At 41.0% G+C, this 12,571-nt stretch overlaps 1 protein-coding gene across 2 annotated transcripts in view; it reads left to right on the top strand.

Moving 5' to 3' along the window:
* The window catches only part of LOC122564089 (syntaxin-1A), a 375,281-nt gene that overhangs the window by 356,642 nt on the left and 6,068 nt on the right, over positions 1 to 12,571 (top strand). For both annotated transcript variants that reach the window (XM_043718624.1, XM_043718623.1), the window contains 4 exons: positions 419 to 554; positions 8,573 to 8,680; positions 10,069 to 10,219; positions 10,423 to 10,591. In XM_043718624.1, the coding sequence (XP_043574559.1) occupies positions 419 to 554; positions 8,573 to 8,680; positions 10,069 to 10,219; positions 10,423 to 10,591 (564 nt within the window). The remainder of the gene's footprint in view (positions 1 to 418; positions 555 to 8,572; positions 8,681 to 10,068; positions 10,220 to 10,422; positions 10,592 to 12,571) is intronic.

Here is a 12,571-nt window from a genome sequence, read left to right as displayed (position 1 = left end):
AAGCCACTGAGAAGTGTGTGTTCATTGAACTTGAAGGGTAAAACTGGGGCAAGGCAGGAGGTATTAAAAACAAACTGCTCAAATGTAACAATGAAATGCTACACAGACAATGAGGCTGGGAAGTGGGTGGTGGAGAAACCATCACACTGTTAAAATAGGGCTCCCGATCCAAAATCAGGGTCACTCTACTGAATGGGGAGAGTAGAAAAAGTTTTATCTAATCTTTGCTGTATCTCAGCGCAGAGTGATTGACAGGGTAATGCAGAGATCATTTTAATCTGTATCTAACCTATAATGTATATGATAATATGCTAGGAGTACTTGACACCTCAGCTGATGTGGAATTCCCCAGGAAAAAAAAATGGAATCTCTTCTTTTGAGATGTTTCTAACAAGAAGATCTTATCCTACTTTTACAGGTCATTATCCAGCGTTGTCTTGCTGCTAAGAACCTGACACATGTGAAGGCTGGTTGTGTCCTGTGTGGCTACATAAAGCTTTTGCCCATGTACCTGATGGTTTTACCAGGCATGATCAGTCGAGTACTTTACCCAAGTAAGTTTTCTGGATCACTTTCCTATTTACTTTGAGCCAATGAATTCTTGCAAATGGACATACAAACCAATACTGGTGGAGTATTGACTTGTACTTGCAGAAGACCTTTTTTGGAGTTCCCTCCAAAACTGACTACATTGAGCATTAATGTAGGATGTACAGACCAGTACGAAGTGTGAGATCTCACTAACACTACTGCATAATAATAATGGGAGGTGGTGTTGCCAGTTTTAGACTAGCAACTTCCTAATCTCACTTATTTTCTTGTGAGGAGTTGAATCCCTACTCCTGTTAATGGGAGCATGGAACCTTTAAGCCAATTGCTTTAAGCCAATACCACAATATTGAGTTACCAGTCTAAGTATCCTATGCTGTGGGTGTCTGTGCATAGACTGTCCTTGAGGCTGCTGCTTTCTTATGCTAAGACTCTTCAACTTCTTATGTATGGTAACACTCCTTCATTTACAGGTTAACACTCCTTCATTTACAGGTTGTCATTAGGTTATCAAATGCAACTATCTAGTGCAGTGCACAGGACCTCATACTCATTCTGGATTGGAGTCTTCTGTCTTACTGATGTCAAACCAGTATGGTCAGCTATATCCAAGTGTTACATGGATCTTATTGCATCACATAACGTACCATCTCTTCCTGTGCAACGCTCACTGCAGCTTGTTGCAGACTGTTCCCAAAGCTAATAGACTTCTTTGGCTGACCCTCATTACACACATTCTCAGGTTCTCTTAGTAAAGGCAGCATTGACATCTATATCCATCAAACTGTTTTCTTTTATCCATTCATGGGAGGTGAGTATCACTGCCAGTGTTTATTGCCCATTCCTATTAGCTTCTGAGAAGATGGTGGCTAGCCACCTTTTTGAACCATTACATCCATTTGTTGGTACCAGCCCAGTATCTGAAAAGTCACAAATAATGCTTAACATTGTAATCATCAGCATAAGGCCCCAATTCTAATCTTATGATGGATGGAAGGTCATTGAGGAACAAGCTAAAAATGATGGAAACTAGGACATTATCTCAGTAACTTGCAGAGATGTTCTGGAGCTGACATGACCAAACTCCATCAAACATAATCATCTTCATTGAAGGACTTGTCGTGTGAGGAGCAGTTGAGGACTTTGGGTCTCTACTTCATAGAGTTTAGAAGGATGAGGGGGATCTCATTGAAACATACAGAACACTAAGACACCTGGATAGAGTGGAAATGGAGAAGATGTTTCCACCAGTAGGACAGACTAGGACCTTGGGGGCACAGACTTAGAGTGAAGGGATGACCCTTTAGAACTGAGATGAGGAGAAATTTCTTCAGCCAGAGGGTGGCTAATCTGTGGAATTCACAGAAGGCTGTGCAGGCCAAGTCATTGAGTGTATATAAGGCAGAGATAGATAGGTTCTTGATTACTAAGGGGACGAAGGGTTATGGGGAGAAGGCAAGAGAATGGGATTGATAAACTTGTCAGCCATGGTTGAACAGTGGAGCAGCCCTGAGAAGCCAAATGGCTGAATGCTGACCCTGAATATTATGGTCTTAGGTATGACTCCCAACCACTGGAGAGCTTACATCAGACTCCCATTGACTCCAGTTGTATTAAGGCTCCTTGATGCCACTCTCAGTCAACTGCAGCCATAATATGAAGGATAGCCACTCTGAGCTCACCTCACCTCTGGTACTCAATTTTCTCATCTATGCTTAAACTAAGATTATAGTAAGGTTAGGAATTGAGTGTCTCTGACAGAACCTATGGTAAATGTCAGTGAGCAGTTTATTACTGAGCAGGTGCTGCTTGATAGCACCAGTGATGACACCTTCCATTGCTTTACTGATGATCAAGAGTAGACTGATGGGACAGTAATTAGTCAGATTGGATTTGTCCTGCTTTTTTTGGTACAAGACATTCCTGGGCAATTTTCCACATTGTTGAGTTGATGCCAGTGTTGTAGCTGTACTGGAACAGCTTTGCTATGTGTGTAGCAGGTTCTGGAGCATGCATCTAGTGCTCCTGCCAGAGTGATGTCAGGACCTGTAACCTTTGTACTGTCTAGAGCTCAAACTGTTTCTTCATGTGGAATGATTTAAATTGGCTGAAAACTGGATCTGTGGTGCTGGCTGCCTCTGGAGGAGGCTGGGATAAATCATCCACTTGGCACTTTTGGTTGTAGATTGTTACGAATGCTTTAGCATTATCTTTAGCATTGATGCATTGGGCTCCTCCATCACTGAAAATGAGAGTATTTATGGAGTCTCCTCCTCCAGTGACTTGTTTAATTGTCTAGCATTATTCACACCTGGATGTGGCAGGACTGCAGAGCTTAGATCTGACCCATTGGTTGCGGAATCACTCAGCTCAGCTGATCATTTGTTATTTATGATATTTGGCAGTCCTGTTTTATAGCTTCATGAGGATGATTTTTAGGTATGCCTGGTGCTGCTCCAGGCATTCCCTCTTGCACTCTTCACTAAACCAGACTTGATCCCCTGGCTTATAGACTGTCAGATGTGCCAGACCGTGGGATTACTGATTGTGTTGGAGTATGATTCTGATACTCTTGATGGCCCACAATGCCTCATGGATGCCCAGATTTGAGTTGGTAGATCTGTTCGAAGTCTGTCCCATTTAACAGGAGGACAAGATTCCACAAATATCCCTATCCTGAGTGATGTCAGAATCCAGCATGTCAGTATAAATGACAATGCTGAAACAATTGCAAACATCTTCAGCTACAACTGCCAGGAACATGATTCATTTCAGCCACATTCTGAAGTTTCCAACATCACAGATACTAGTAATCAACCAATTCCTTTCACTTCACATGATGTCAAATAATGGCTGAAAGCACAGTATATAACAAAAGAGGAGAAAGTGAGGACTGCAGATGCTGGAGCTGAATATAACAAAAGACCCTGATGACATACCAGCAGAGTATTGAAGGTCTGTGCTTTAGAGCTGGCTGCACGCTTAGCCAAGTTGTTCCAACACAACCACAACACTGCCATCTGCCAGACAATGTGGAAAATTGCCCAGGTACGTACTGTCCACAAAAAGCAAGACAAATCCAACCCAGCCAATTACTGTCCTGTCAGTCTACTTTAAATCATCAGCTAAGTGATGGAGGCTGTTGTCAACAGTACTATCAAGCAGTACTTGAGCACTGATAACCTGCTCACTGATGCTCAGTTTGCATTCCATCCACGTCACACAGCTCCTGAACTCATTCGACACTTGGTCCAAATATGGATAAAAGAGTTGAGTTCCACAGGTAAGTGAAAACATAGTCTTGGCATCAAGACAGCATTTGACTAGGTATAGGATCAAGTAGCACTGGCAAAATTAAGGTCAAGGGAACTCAGAGGGGAAACTCACCATTGGTTAAAATCACACCCAGAACAAAATAAGACAGTTATGGTTATTGAGATTCAATCAACTGAGCCCTGAGACATTACTTCAGGAGATCATCTATCCTAAACCCAACCGGTTTCAGTTGCTTCTCCATAAGGTCAGGAGTGGTTTACTGATAATGTCACAAATGGTACTGAACATTGTACTTTCCTAGATGCTAAAGCAGTTCATATCCACATGCAGCAATATGTGAACAATGTTCAAGATTGGGCTAATAAGTCACAAGTACCAAGGAAAGACTGTGTCCAACAAGATAGAATATAATAATTTCCTCTGAATTTCCAATGGCAATACTATTATTGTATTCCCATTATCAACATCCAGGGGTCACAATAGACCAAAAACTTAACTGGACCAACCACACAAATGCAATGGCTACAAGAGCAGGTCAGAAAGTGGGACTTCTATGGTGAGCAATTCCCCTCCTGACCCCTCAAAACCTGTCCAACATCTACACAGTAGTAGACATAAATGTGATGGAATAGTCTCAAGTTGCCTGGAATCATGCAGTTCCACTAACACTCAAGAACCTCAACACCATCAACAAAATAGTGCTTCTTAAGATGCATCCAATATAACATCTTAAATATTTATTGGTAAACTGTAGCTGCAATGTATACTGTCCCCAAGATATACTGTGGCAACTTGCTAAGGCTCCTTTGACAACTCCGTTCAAATATTTGATCTCTATTAAATAGAAGGGTGAGGGTGGCTAATGAATAGATATCTGCCAGAAGGGCTGGTTCATAATGGAATGTAGTAGTAATGTCAGTAGACTAGTAATAGGCAAAGACTTGAGGGACATGGGTTCAATTTTCACCATCCCTGCTTAATAAGTCTGGAATACAAAGCTGGCCTCAGTAATAGTGTCCATTAAACTGTCATTGACCATGATGTAGGCTGCGTAAATAAAAGAGGAAGATCTGCTATCCTTAGCTAGTCAGGCCTAAATGTGACTCCAGAGCCACAGCAACATGGTTGACTTTTAGCTGCTCCCAGAAATGGCCTGACAAGCCATTTAGTTCAAGGGAAATTAAGGATGGGCAGCAAACACTGAGTTTGCCAGTGAAATCCCCTTCTCATAGAAGAATTAAGAAACAAAATCTTCTTCAGCCTCTGACTTGGAATGATATGATCCTGTCATGGAATCAAAAACCTGGCACTCTAATTCTAATAGCACTGCAGGTATAGCTCTGCCTCATGGACTGAAGCCTTTCAAGAAGGCAGCTCACCATCATGCTCTCAGCACTAATTAAGTTGGCCATACCACCATAATTATGAAGTTCTTCAAGAGACTGGTCATGAACTCAAAATGGCCAGATTGCCCCGGACCCGTGCAGTTTGCCCGCTGACATAACAGGTCAACAGCAGATGCCATCTCCTTTTCTCTGCACTCATCCCTGGAATATCTGGACAACAAGGCCGCCTACATCAGACTCCTGCTCATCGACTACAGCTCCACCTTCAACACCATTATCCCCTCCAGACTGATCCCAAAACTCCGAGACTTAGGTCTTGGCTCCACCCTCTGTAACTGGGTCCTTAGCTTCCTGACTCATTGACAGCGATCAGTGAAGATGGACAACTGCACTTCCTCCTCCATGATAACACTCAATACTAGAAACCCCCAAGGATGTGTTCTTAGCCCCCTACTGTACTCCCTGTATACCCAAATGTGCAACCAAATTCCAAGTGAATACAATCGACAAGTTTTCTGATGACACCACCATGGTAGGTCAGATATCAAACAATGCTGAGCCAGAATACAGAATGGAGATAGAGGGCTTGGTGATGTGGTGCAATGAGAACAACCACTCTCTCAATGTCAGCAAAATGAAAGAACTGATCATTGACTTCAGAAAGAAAGGAGGAGAACACACCCCCATCTACATCAATGGAGCGGAGGTTAAGACGGTTGAGAGAGTCAAGTTCCTTGGAGTGATGATGACAGACAACCTGTCCTGGAATTCCGACGTAGATGCGACAGTCAAGAAGGCACAACAGTGTCTCCTCAGGCTGTTTAGAAAATTTGGCATATTCCTAAGGACCCTCACCAACTTCTACAGATACATCATAGAAGCTGTCCGGGTACATAACGGCCTGGTATGGCAACAGCTCTGCCCAGAATCATAAAAAAACTACAGAATGATGTGTGCACAGCCCAGACCATCATGGAAGCCAGCCTTCCATCCTTGGACTCCATTTACACCTCTCGTTGCTGCGGAAAGACTTCCAACATCATCAAAGACCCATCCCATCCTGGTAATGCTCTCCTACAATCTCTTCCATCAAGCAGAAGATACAGAAGTTTGAACACACACCAACAGGTTCAAGAGCAGCTTCATCACTGCCGTTATTGAACTGATGAATGGACTCTCTAACTTCAAATAATGTAGTTCTTGTTAATCTTGCATACATCCTGTCCATATAACTTGTGTGCCTCATTGTGTCCAAGTTTTTTTCACTCTATAATCTGTACATCCTTGCTTACTAGGATCTGCCTTTACTGCTCGTAAACAAAGCTTTTCTCTGTACTAAGTTACACATGACAATATTTCAAATTAATCAATAATTCTAGTGTTGCCAAATCTATCTCCATTCTACCAACTCATTAGCTAAATCCCCAATGCTGCAGGTAGATGCCAGTTTGAGAGTTTAAAATTTAAACTTATAGTCCTTGTTGTAATCTCATATTCTCATTAGATTTCTCCATCCTGACTATATAACAACAGAAGTTTCAAAGTTTTGCCCTGAAATCTGTTTTGGAAACGGAAGAAGTTGGTTAGAGATTGATAATAACTTTTACTGCTCCTCCAGTTTAGAATGAAATTCACTTTGTATCTAACTCAGGCTTTTCCAAAACTGAGTGCGTTCAGTGAAATAGTTTTTCTTTATGTAAACTGCTTTAACTAACCTGAGAGTATGTGACTGGACAGTGGTCATTACACTGCCTCACTAATGTGAACATTTGATCAATGTCTAAGCCAATATTCCATTTTAGTATGGTTCATTCGGGAAGAGGTTTACAACCAGAGGTCTGTGAGAATGTTTTAAAGAGCAAAAACAGATTCAGAACATCAAAGCAAAAGACACCAAATGAGGGGTCCTAGGAGTAGAAACTGGGTGAACTGAAGATCAATCACAAGGTATGGTCACATGTATCCCCACACAGAGATAAGATTGATCTCAAGATTGATAGATTCAGAGACCGCTATCAGCTTTTTAGTGGCTAACTATATACCATTGGACATCTCTTCACCTCAGATAGATCAAATTGATCACCCAAGCTCTTTGGTCACTAGCTTGTGAATGTATCAGTCAGAAAATGGTCTTTCCACTACTGCCTTTTTTTCTCAGGAAAGGTGTAGCCATAAAGTTTGACAAAGCTTTTACAGACAACATTTATCTAAAGGAGATGAATGAACACGCTAACAATAGTTACCAGAAAACTAGCCCAGTGCACTCAATCTCACTGTGAGATACCAATTCACCATCTTCCCTTATTCAACTGCAACCAGGACAGCTAAATAGCATGAAAGTTTGAATAAGCTTCTCCCAGAGAAAATTGGGCTTGGAACTGCAGAACAATATACACCTGCCCATAGTTATGAAAATCAGAGGAAAATGCACAATTGTTAAAAGGCTTTGGCTGTACATTAATCAATTGGAAAGCAAGGGTCATTTACTCGTGGGGCTACTGTGGGTGATTTGGTGACAGGGAAGACAAATATTCTGTTGTGCAATAGAATGTTTCTGTTTCTGAATATAGAAAAAAAAAGAAAGAGGAAGGTTGTTGTGGTGCAGGGGTAGAGTTCAAGGTGAGGAAACCTGCATTCATAATCCTACCTGCTCCAGAGGTTCACAATAATGTTGCTGAGCTAGTGAATTAGAAGTGTTTTTAAAAAAAGAAAATGCACAATGGAAAGCATTAAGTAGGACGACTTAAGACTCAACCATCGAAGACCACATTTTTTCAGGAGGGCTATGTCCTAATGTCCTAATTTAAACATCAACTCTAGCTTTCGGTTTACCAATTTCCTCATTTTGCTGATTCCTCTCTGTGTGAATTTTTTTTGACTAATTATTTCCCGTTTGGATTTGATCCCTACAGGTAACTTTCCATTTTCAGAACAATTTTTCTTTACAGGCTGAGTTACAGAACATTTACTTTCAACATTTTGGTTAATTATTTCCCATTTTAATGCATTTTGGTTGGAAGTACCTAAACATTTTGTCAAACTTTCTGCTCAGTACCATCAATAAGTTTTACCTTCAGTCAAAGAAAACTACAAATAAATGTATATTTAATAGTTGAATTAATTTCAGGATAAAAATGGGGTTTAAAGTGCAATAGTGTCTCTACCTCTAAGCCAGAACGTCTGGTTTAGAGCCCACTTGTCCCAGGAGTACGATGTAACATGTCTGAAAAAGGTTGGTATCAAAAAAAACTCATCGTGTTATGTGTGCACCTATGAAAATTTATTATAAGAAGGACAGAGCTCTGAAGCAAACAATCTTAAGAACCACTTTGAATTAGAAGAAGTTAATTTGGGGCAAATTTGGAAAACCCATTCTAACGATTCAATTTTTTTCCCCACAGATGAGGTTGCTTGCATTGTGCCAGAGGAATGTGAAAGGATCTGTGGCACATCTGTTGGTTGCTCAAACATTGCTTACCCAAAGCTGGTGGTTGCATTGATGCCCAATGGTACGTCATCGGTTGCACTACAAAACCCAAGCTCCTTCATCTGCACTTCCCATTCCTGAATCCTCTCTGCGATTGATTCAGAGCTTATCCCACTGATTTCTCCAGTTCTTTCCATTCTACTGCCTCATCTGATTGACTTGCTGCAGGGGCAATGACTGTCTCATGGTATGTTGCAAAATGGAGGAAGTGAGGACCACAGATGCTGGAGATCAGAGTCGTAAAGTGAGGTGTTGGAAAATCACAGCCGGTCAGACAGCATCCGAGGAACAGGAGAGTCAATGTTTCGAGCATAAGCTCTTCATGTACATGTCATGTTTATGTCTTCATCTTCATGGTCATGTTCAGGGTAGTTTATTCCATTACAGGGAATATAGTGATTGACATTGAACTCTTTCTTAATGAATGTTGACAGACATAGCAATTTCTAGTAGAAGGTCATTGTACAGCAATCAAGAGCAAGGTTTTGTCAAATCCTAATGCAAGGACACCACAGCCAATTGTAACACATCACCCATGCCTTATTGTCAGTGAACTCAACCAAGGCCAGTGATGGAATTTGGATTAATCCTCAACTAAATGGCACAGATCCATATTGGATAAACTACCTCAGCCTTGTTTTTCATTCGTTTTTCAAAGGAGCTCAAACACAGAGATCCTCACCTCAGTCTTCCCATCTTTCTAATAAATCACATATCATTAAAATTCAAGTTTAATGCCACTATTCCAACATTTCCTATTATATCCTTGATTACATGATATTTTAGAGTCAATGTGTGGTGGTAATGTCACTGCAATAGCAATCTAGCCAATATTCTAGGGACACAGCTTCAAGTCCCATAATAACAGGAGCTACACAAATTTGAATTCATTTAACAAGGCATTGAAAACTAGTAATGGTGACCATGAATCCTATGTTAATTGTCATGAAAACCCATCTGGTTTACTAATATGCTTTAGGAAATAAGCTATCTTTACCTGGTCCGGCCCATGCGTGACTTCAGATTTATACTAAAAACTCTTATATGCCCACTAAAGTAACTAACAAGCCATTCAGTTCAGAGGCACTTGGAGATTGGCTGGCTTTGCCCACATTGTGAAATAATAAGTATATATATTTCAATGTTCTCAGTCACTGCCCACAATTTACGGTGTTGATGTCTTACTCTATTTTTCCTATTGTTTCTCAGTGTATCTCCTGTTTGATCCCATAGTTCTATAAAGTGTGTCCTCTATATATTTCTCTCTTCCCTTGTGTCTCTAACTGGACATCTCATGATTTCCCAACGTGTCTACCTATGTATTGCATTAAGTCCACTCTTTATACATGTCCAATATTCCCAATATCCTAGCCTACAATTGGCTCACTTTCTCTGTGTATCTCCTGACAGGACTGCGTGGATTGATGCTTGCCGTGATGTTGGCTGCTCTCATGAGTTCACTAGCATCCATCTTTAACAGCAGCAGCACACTTTTCACCATGGACATCTGGGCAAGGTTCCGGAAGGGGGCCAGCAACAAAGAGTTGATGATTGTCGGCAGGTAAGGATTCATTAAGATGGCCTGGGACTGTTTCAGAAGACCATTAAATATTAGTGTAGCCATACAGGCCATTCTGAAGAATAACAGCACGTGCTTCACCATCACCTTTCCCCAACCTCTGCAGAAGTCTGCAATGACAAGGTGTAAATGAAGCTTCAACTATTGAAACACTATGATTTACATATGCTTCTTCTCTTCCTCAGGGTCTGGATTCTTTGTATTGTTGCAATCAGCATTGCTTGGATCCCTGTGGTTCAGGCAGCACAGAGTGGGCAACTCTTTGACTACATCCAGTCTGTCACGAGCTACCTAGCACCACCCATTGGTGCAGTTGTCCTGCTTGGAGTCTTTGTGAAGAGAGTCAATGAACCAGTAAGAAGCCCTTCTGATCCACGTTGACAGCAATTTACAGAATAAATTTTCGTATTCATGTCTATACTATCCAACAGAATTCCTAGTTCAGGTACAGCATAGGTTAGATTCAAAGTGAAGTTCCATCAAGGATACCCAAAGCAGGTGCACCCTGAGTTAAATGCTGAGTAAAAGGGTCCAAAATTCTCTGATTATTTTGGGAGGGAAGGTATATTAGAGCTCTAATAAAGGAAACCAAAATTTGAAATAAGATCCTTTGAAATCATATATGTCAAAGTTACATTCCATCTCAAGTGAAATTGGCTCCTGGCAGAAAATGTGACAGATTCAAAGTGCAGATCAGGGTAATGGAGTCAAAAGTTGTTGTCCAGAAATACTGCCATTTCCATCAGAATTTCACCCGACATACAAGTTTATATGAACAGGAAACAAGTTACCAGCATAAATTGTCAAATCAATTTTTATTCATGGATTTTAATTTTAGAAAATCATAGAATCCCTGCAAAGTGGAAACTGGCCATATCACCCCTGTAAAGAGTACCTCATCATATCGCTGCATTTCCCATGGCCAATCCACCTAACCTGCACATCTTTGCACTGTGGGAAGAAACTGGAGCACCCAGAAAGGACCCATGCAGGACATGTAAATTCTACATAGACAGTCACCAGCATGGCGGCTCAGTGGTTAGCACTGCTGCCTCACATTGCCAGGGATTTTGGTTAATTGATTCCAGCCTCAGGCAACTATCTGTGTGGAGTTTACACATTCTCCCTGTGTCTGCGAGGTTTCCTCCAGGAGTGCTCCAGTTTCCTTCCATAATCCAAAGATATGCAGTTTTGGTGAATTGGCCATGCTAAATTGCCCATAGTGTTCAGGGACGTGAAGGTTAGGTGCATTAGTCATCAGAGGTAAATGTAGAATTATAGGTTAGGGGCATGGGTCTGGGAGGGTTACTCTTTGGAGTGTTGGTGTGGATTTGTTGGGTCATATGGCATGTTTCCACACTGTAGTGATTCTATGATTAGCTCAGGAGTATAGTACTGTGAGGCAGCAGTGCTCACCATTGAGCCACTGTGTCATCCAATTTACCACACCTTTAGATTGAAATATCAGGTTTGATGGAAGCAATTAGAGCTTTTTTTTCTTGGTTCTGCTGCTAAAACAAATCTGCAAACTACTGTGATGTAGTTTTAGGCAGAGCAATACTTTTCTTTCTACCATGAACCCAAATGAAGGGGTTTATGGCAGGCAAAATAAGTGTAGAAAGAAAGTGAACACCGGATGAGGATACAACAAGGTATTCTTCAGCTAAAGTGTACAGATGTTTTCTATAGAAGCATCCAATCTTTTGGTTATTTTATAATAGCTAGGTCATACAAACAATCACTTCCTCCCACACAAGTGACTGCCTTTGGGCTAAGATGGAGGCCAACTGAATAATTGGCTCACAATGTGGGCAGCTATCACATAGTTGAGAGGCAGGCTCTTCTTTTCTCTTAATTTTGTGTGTTCTATGGTTATAATTCATCTGAGACAAAGTTAAATTAAGTTTTGTACTGTCTTAGTTCCATGTTCTGATTAAGTCATTGAGTTTTTCCTGGGTTCCTGAGAATCTAAGAACCGCTAATCTCTACATTAGTTATTTTGATTTTTGTCCAATAGTTGTCTCCAGGTATATCCATCACATAAATCAACCCAACTGCTACGATTGGTCATGTAGTACTTAAAGGAAAGCCCAGTGACACATACTTTGAATCCTCCAATGATGATTCTAAGAATGACATCAATACTTTTAGAGCTATTTCATGGTGATCTCTCAGGACTCCTTTTATTATCTTAAAATTATCTCCTTAAAAAATAACACACAGAGTAACTCAGCCATGTGAAACACTTTCTTCCTGTGTCCTCTGGCCCAAAGTAGATCATAAATCCATTTACATGAAATAAAATACTGCCAAACTACCTCCAAAGATTGCACC

Source organism: Chiloscyllium plagiosum, chromosome 28, assembly GCF_004010195.1.
Source record: "Chiloscyllium plagiosum isolate BGI_BamShark_2017 chromosome 28, ASM401019v2, whole genome shotgun sequence".
Taxonomy (NCBI): Eukaryota; Metazoa; Chordata; class Chondrichthyes; order Orectolobiformes; family Hemiscylliidae; genus Chiloscyllium; species Chiloscyllium plagiosum.
The sequence above is the reverse complement of the archived record's forward strand: the minus strand, read 5'-3'. Positions and strand labels throughout refer to the sequence as shown.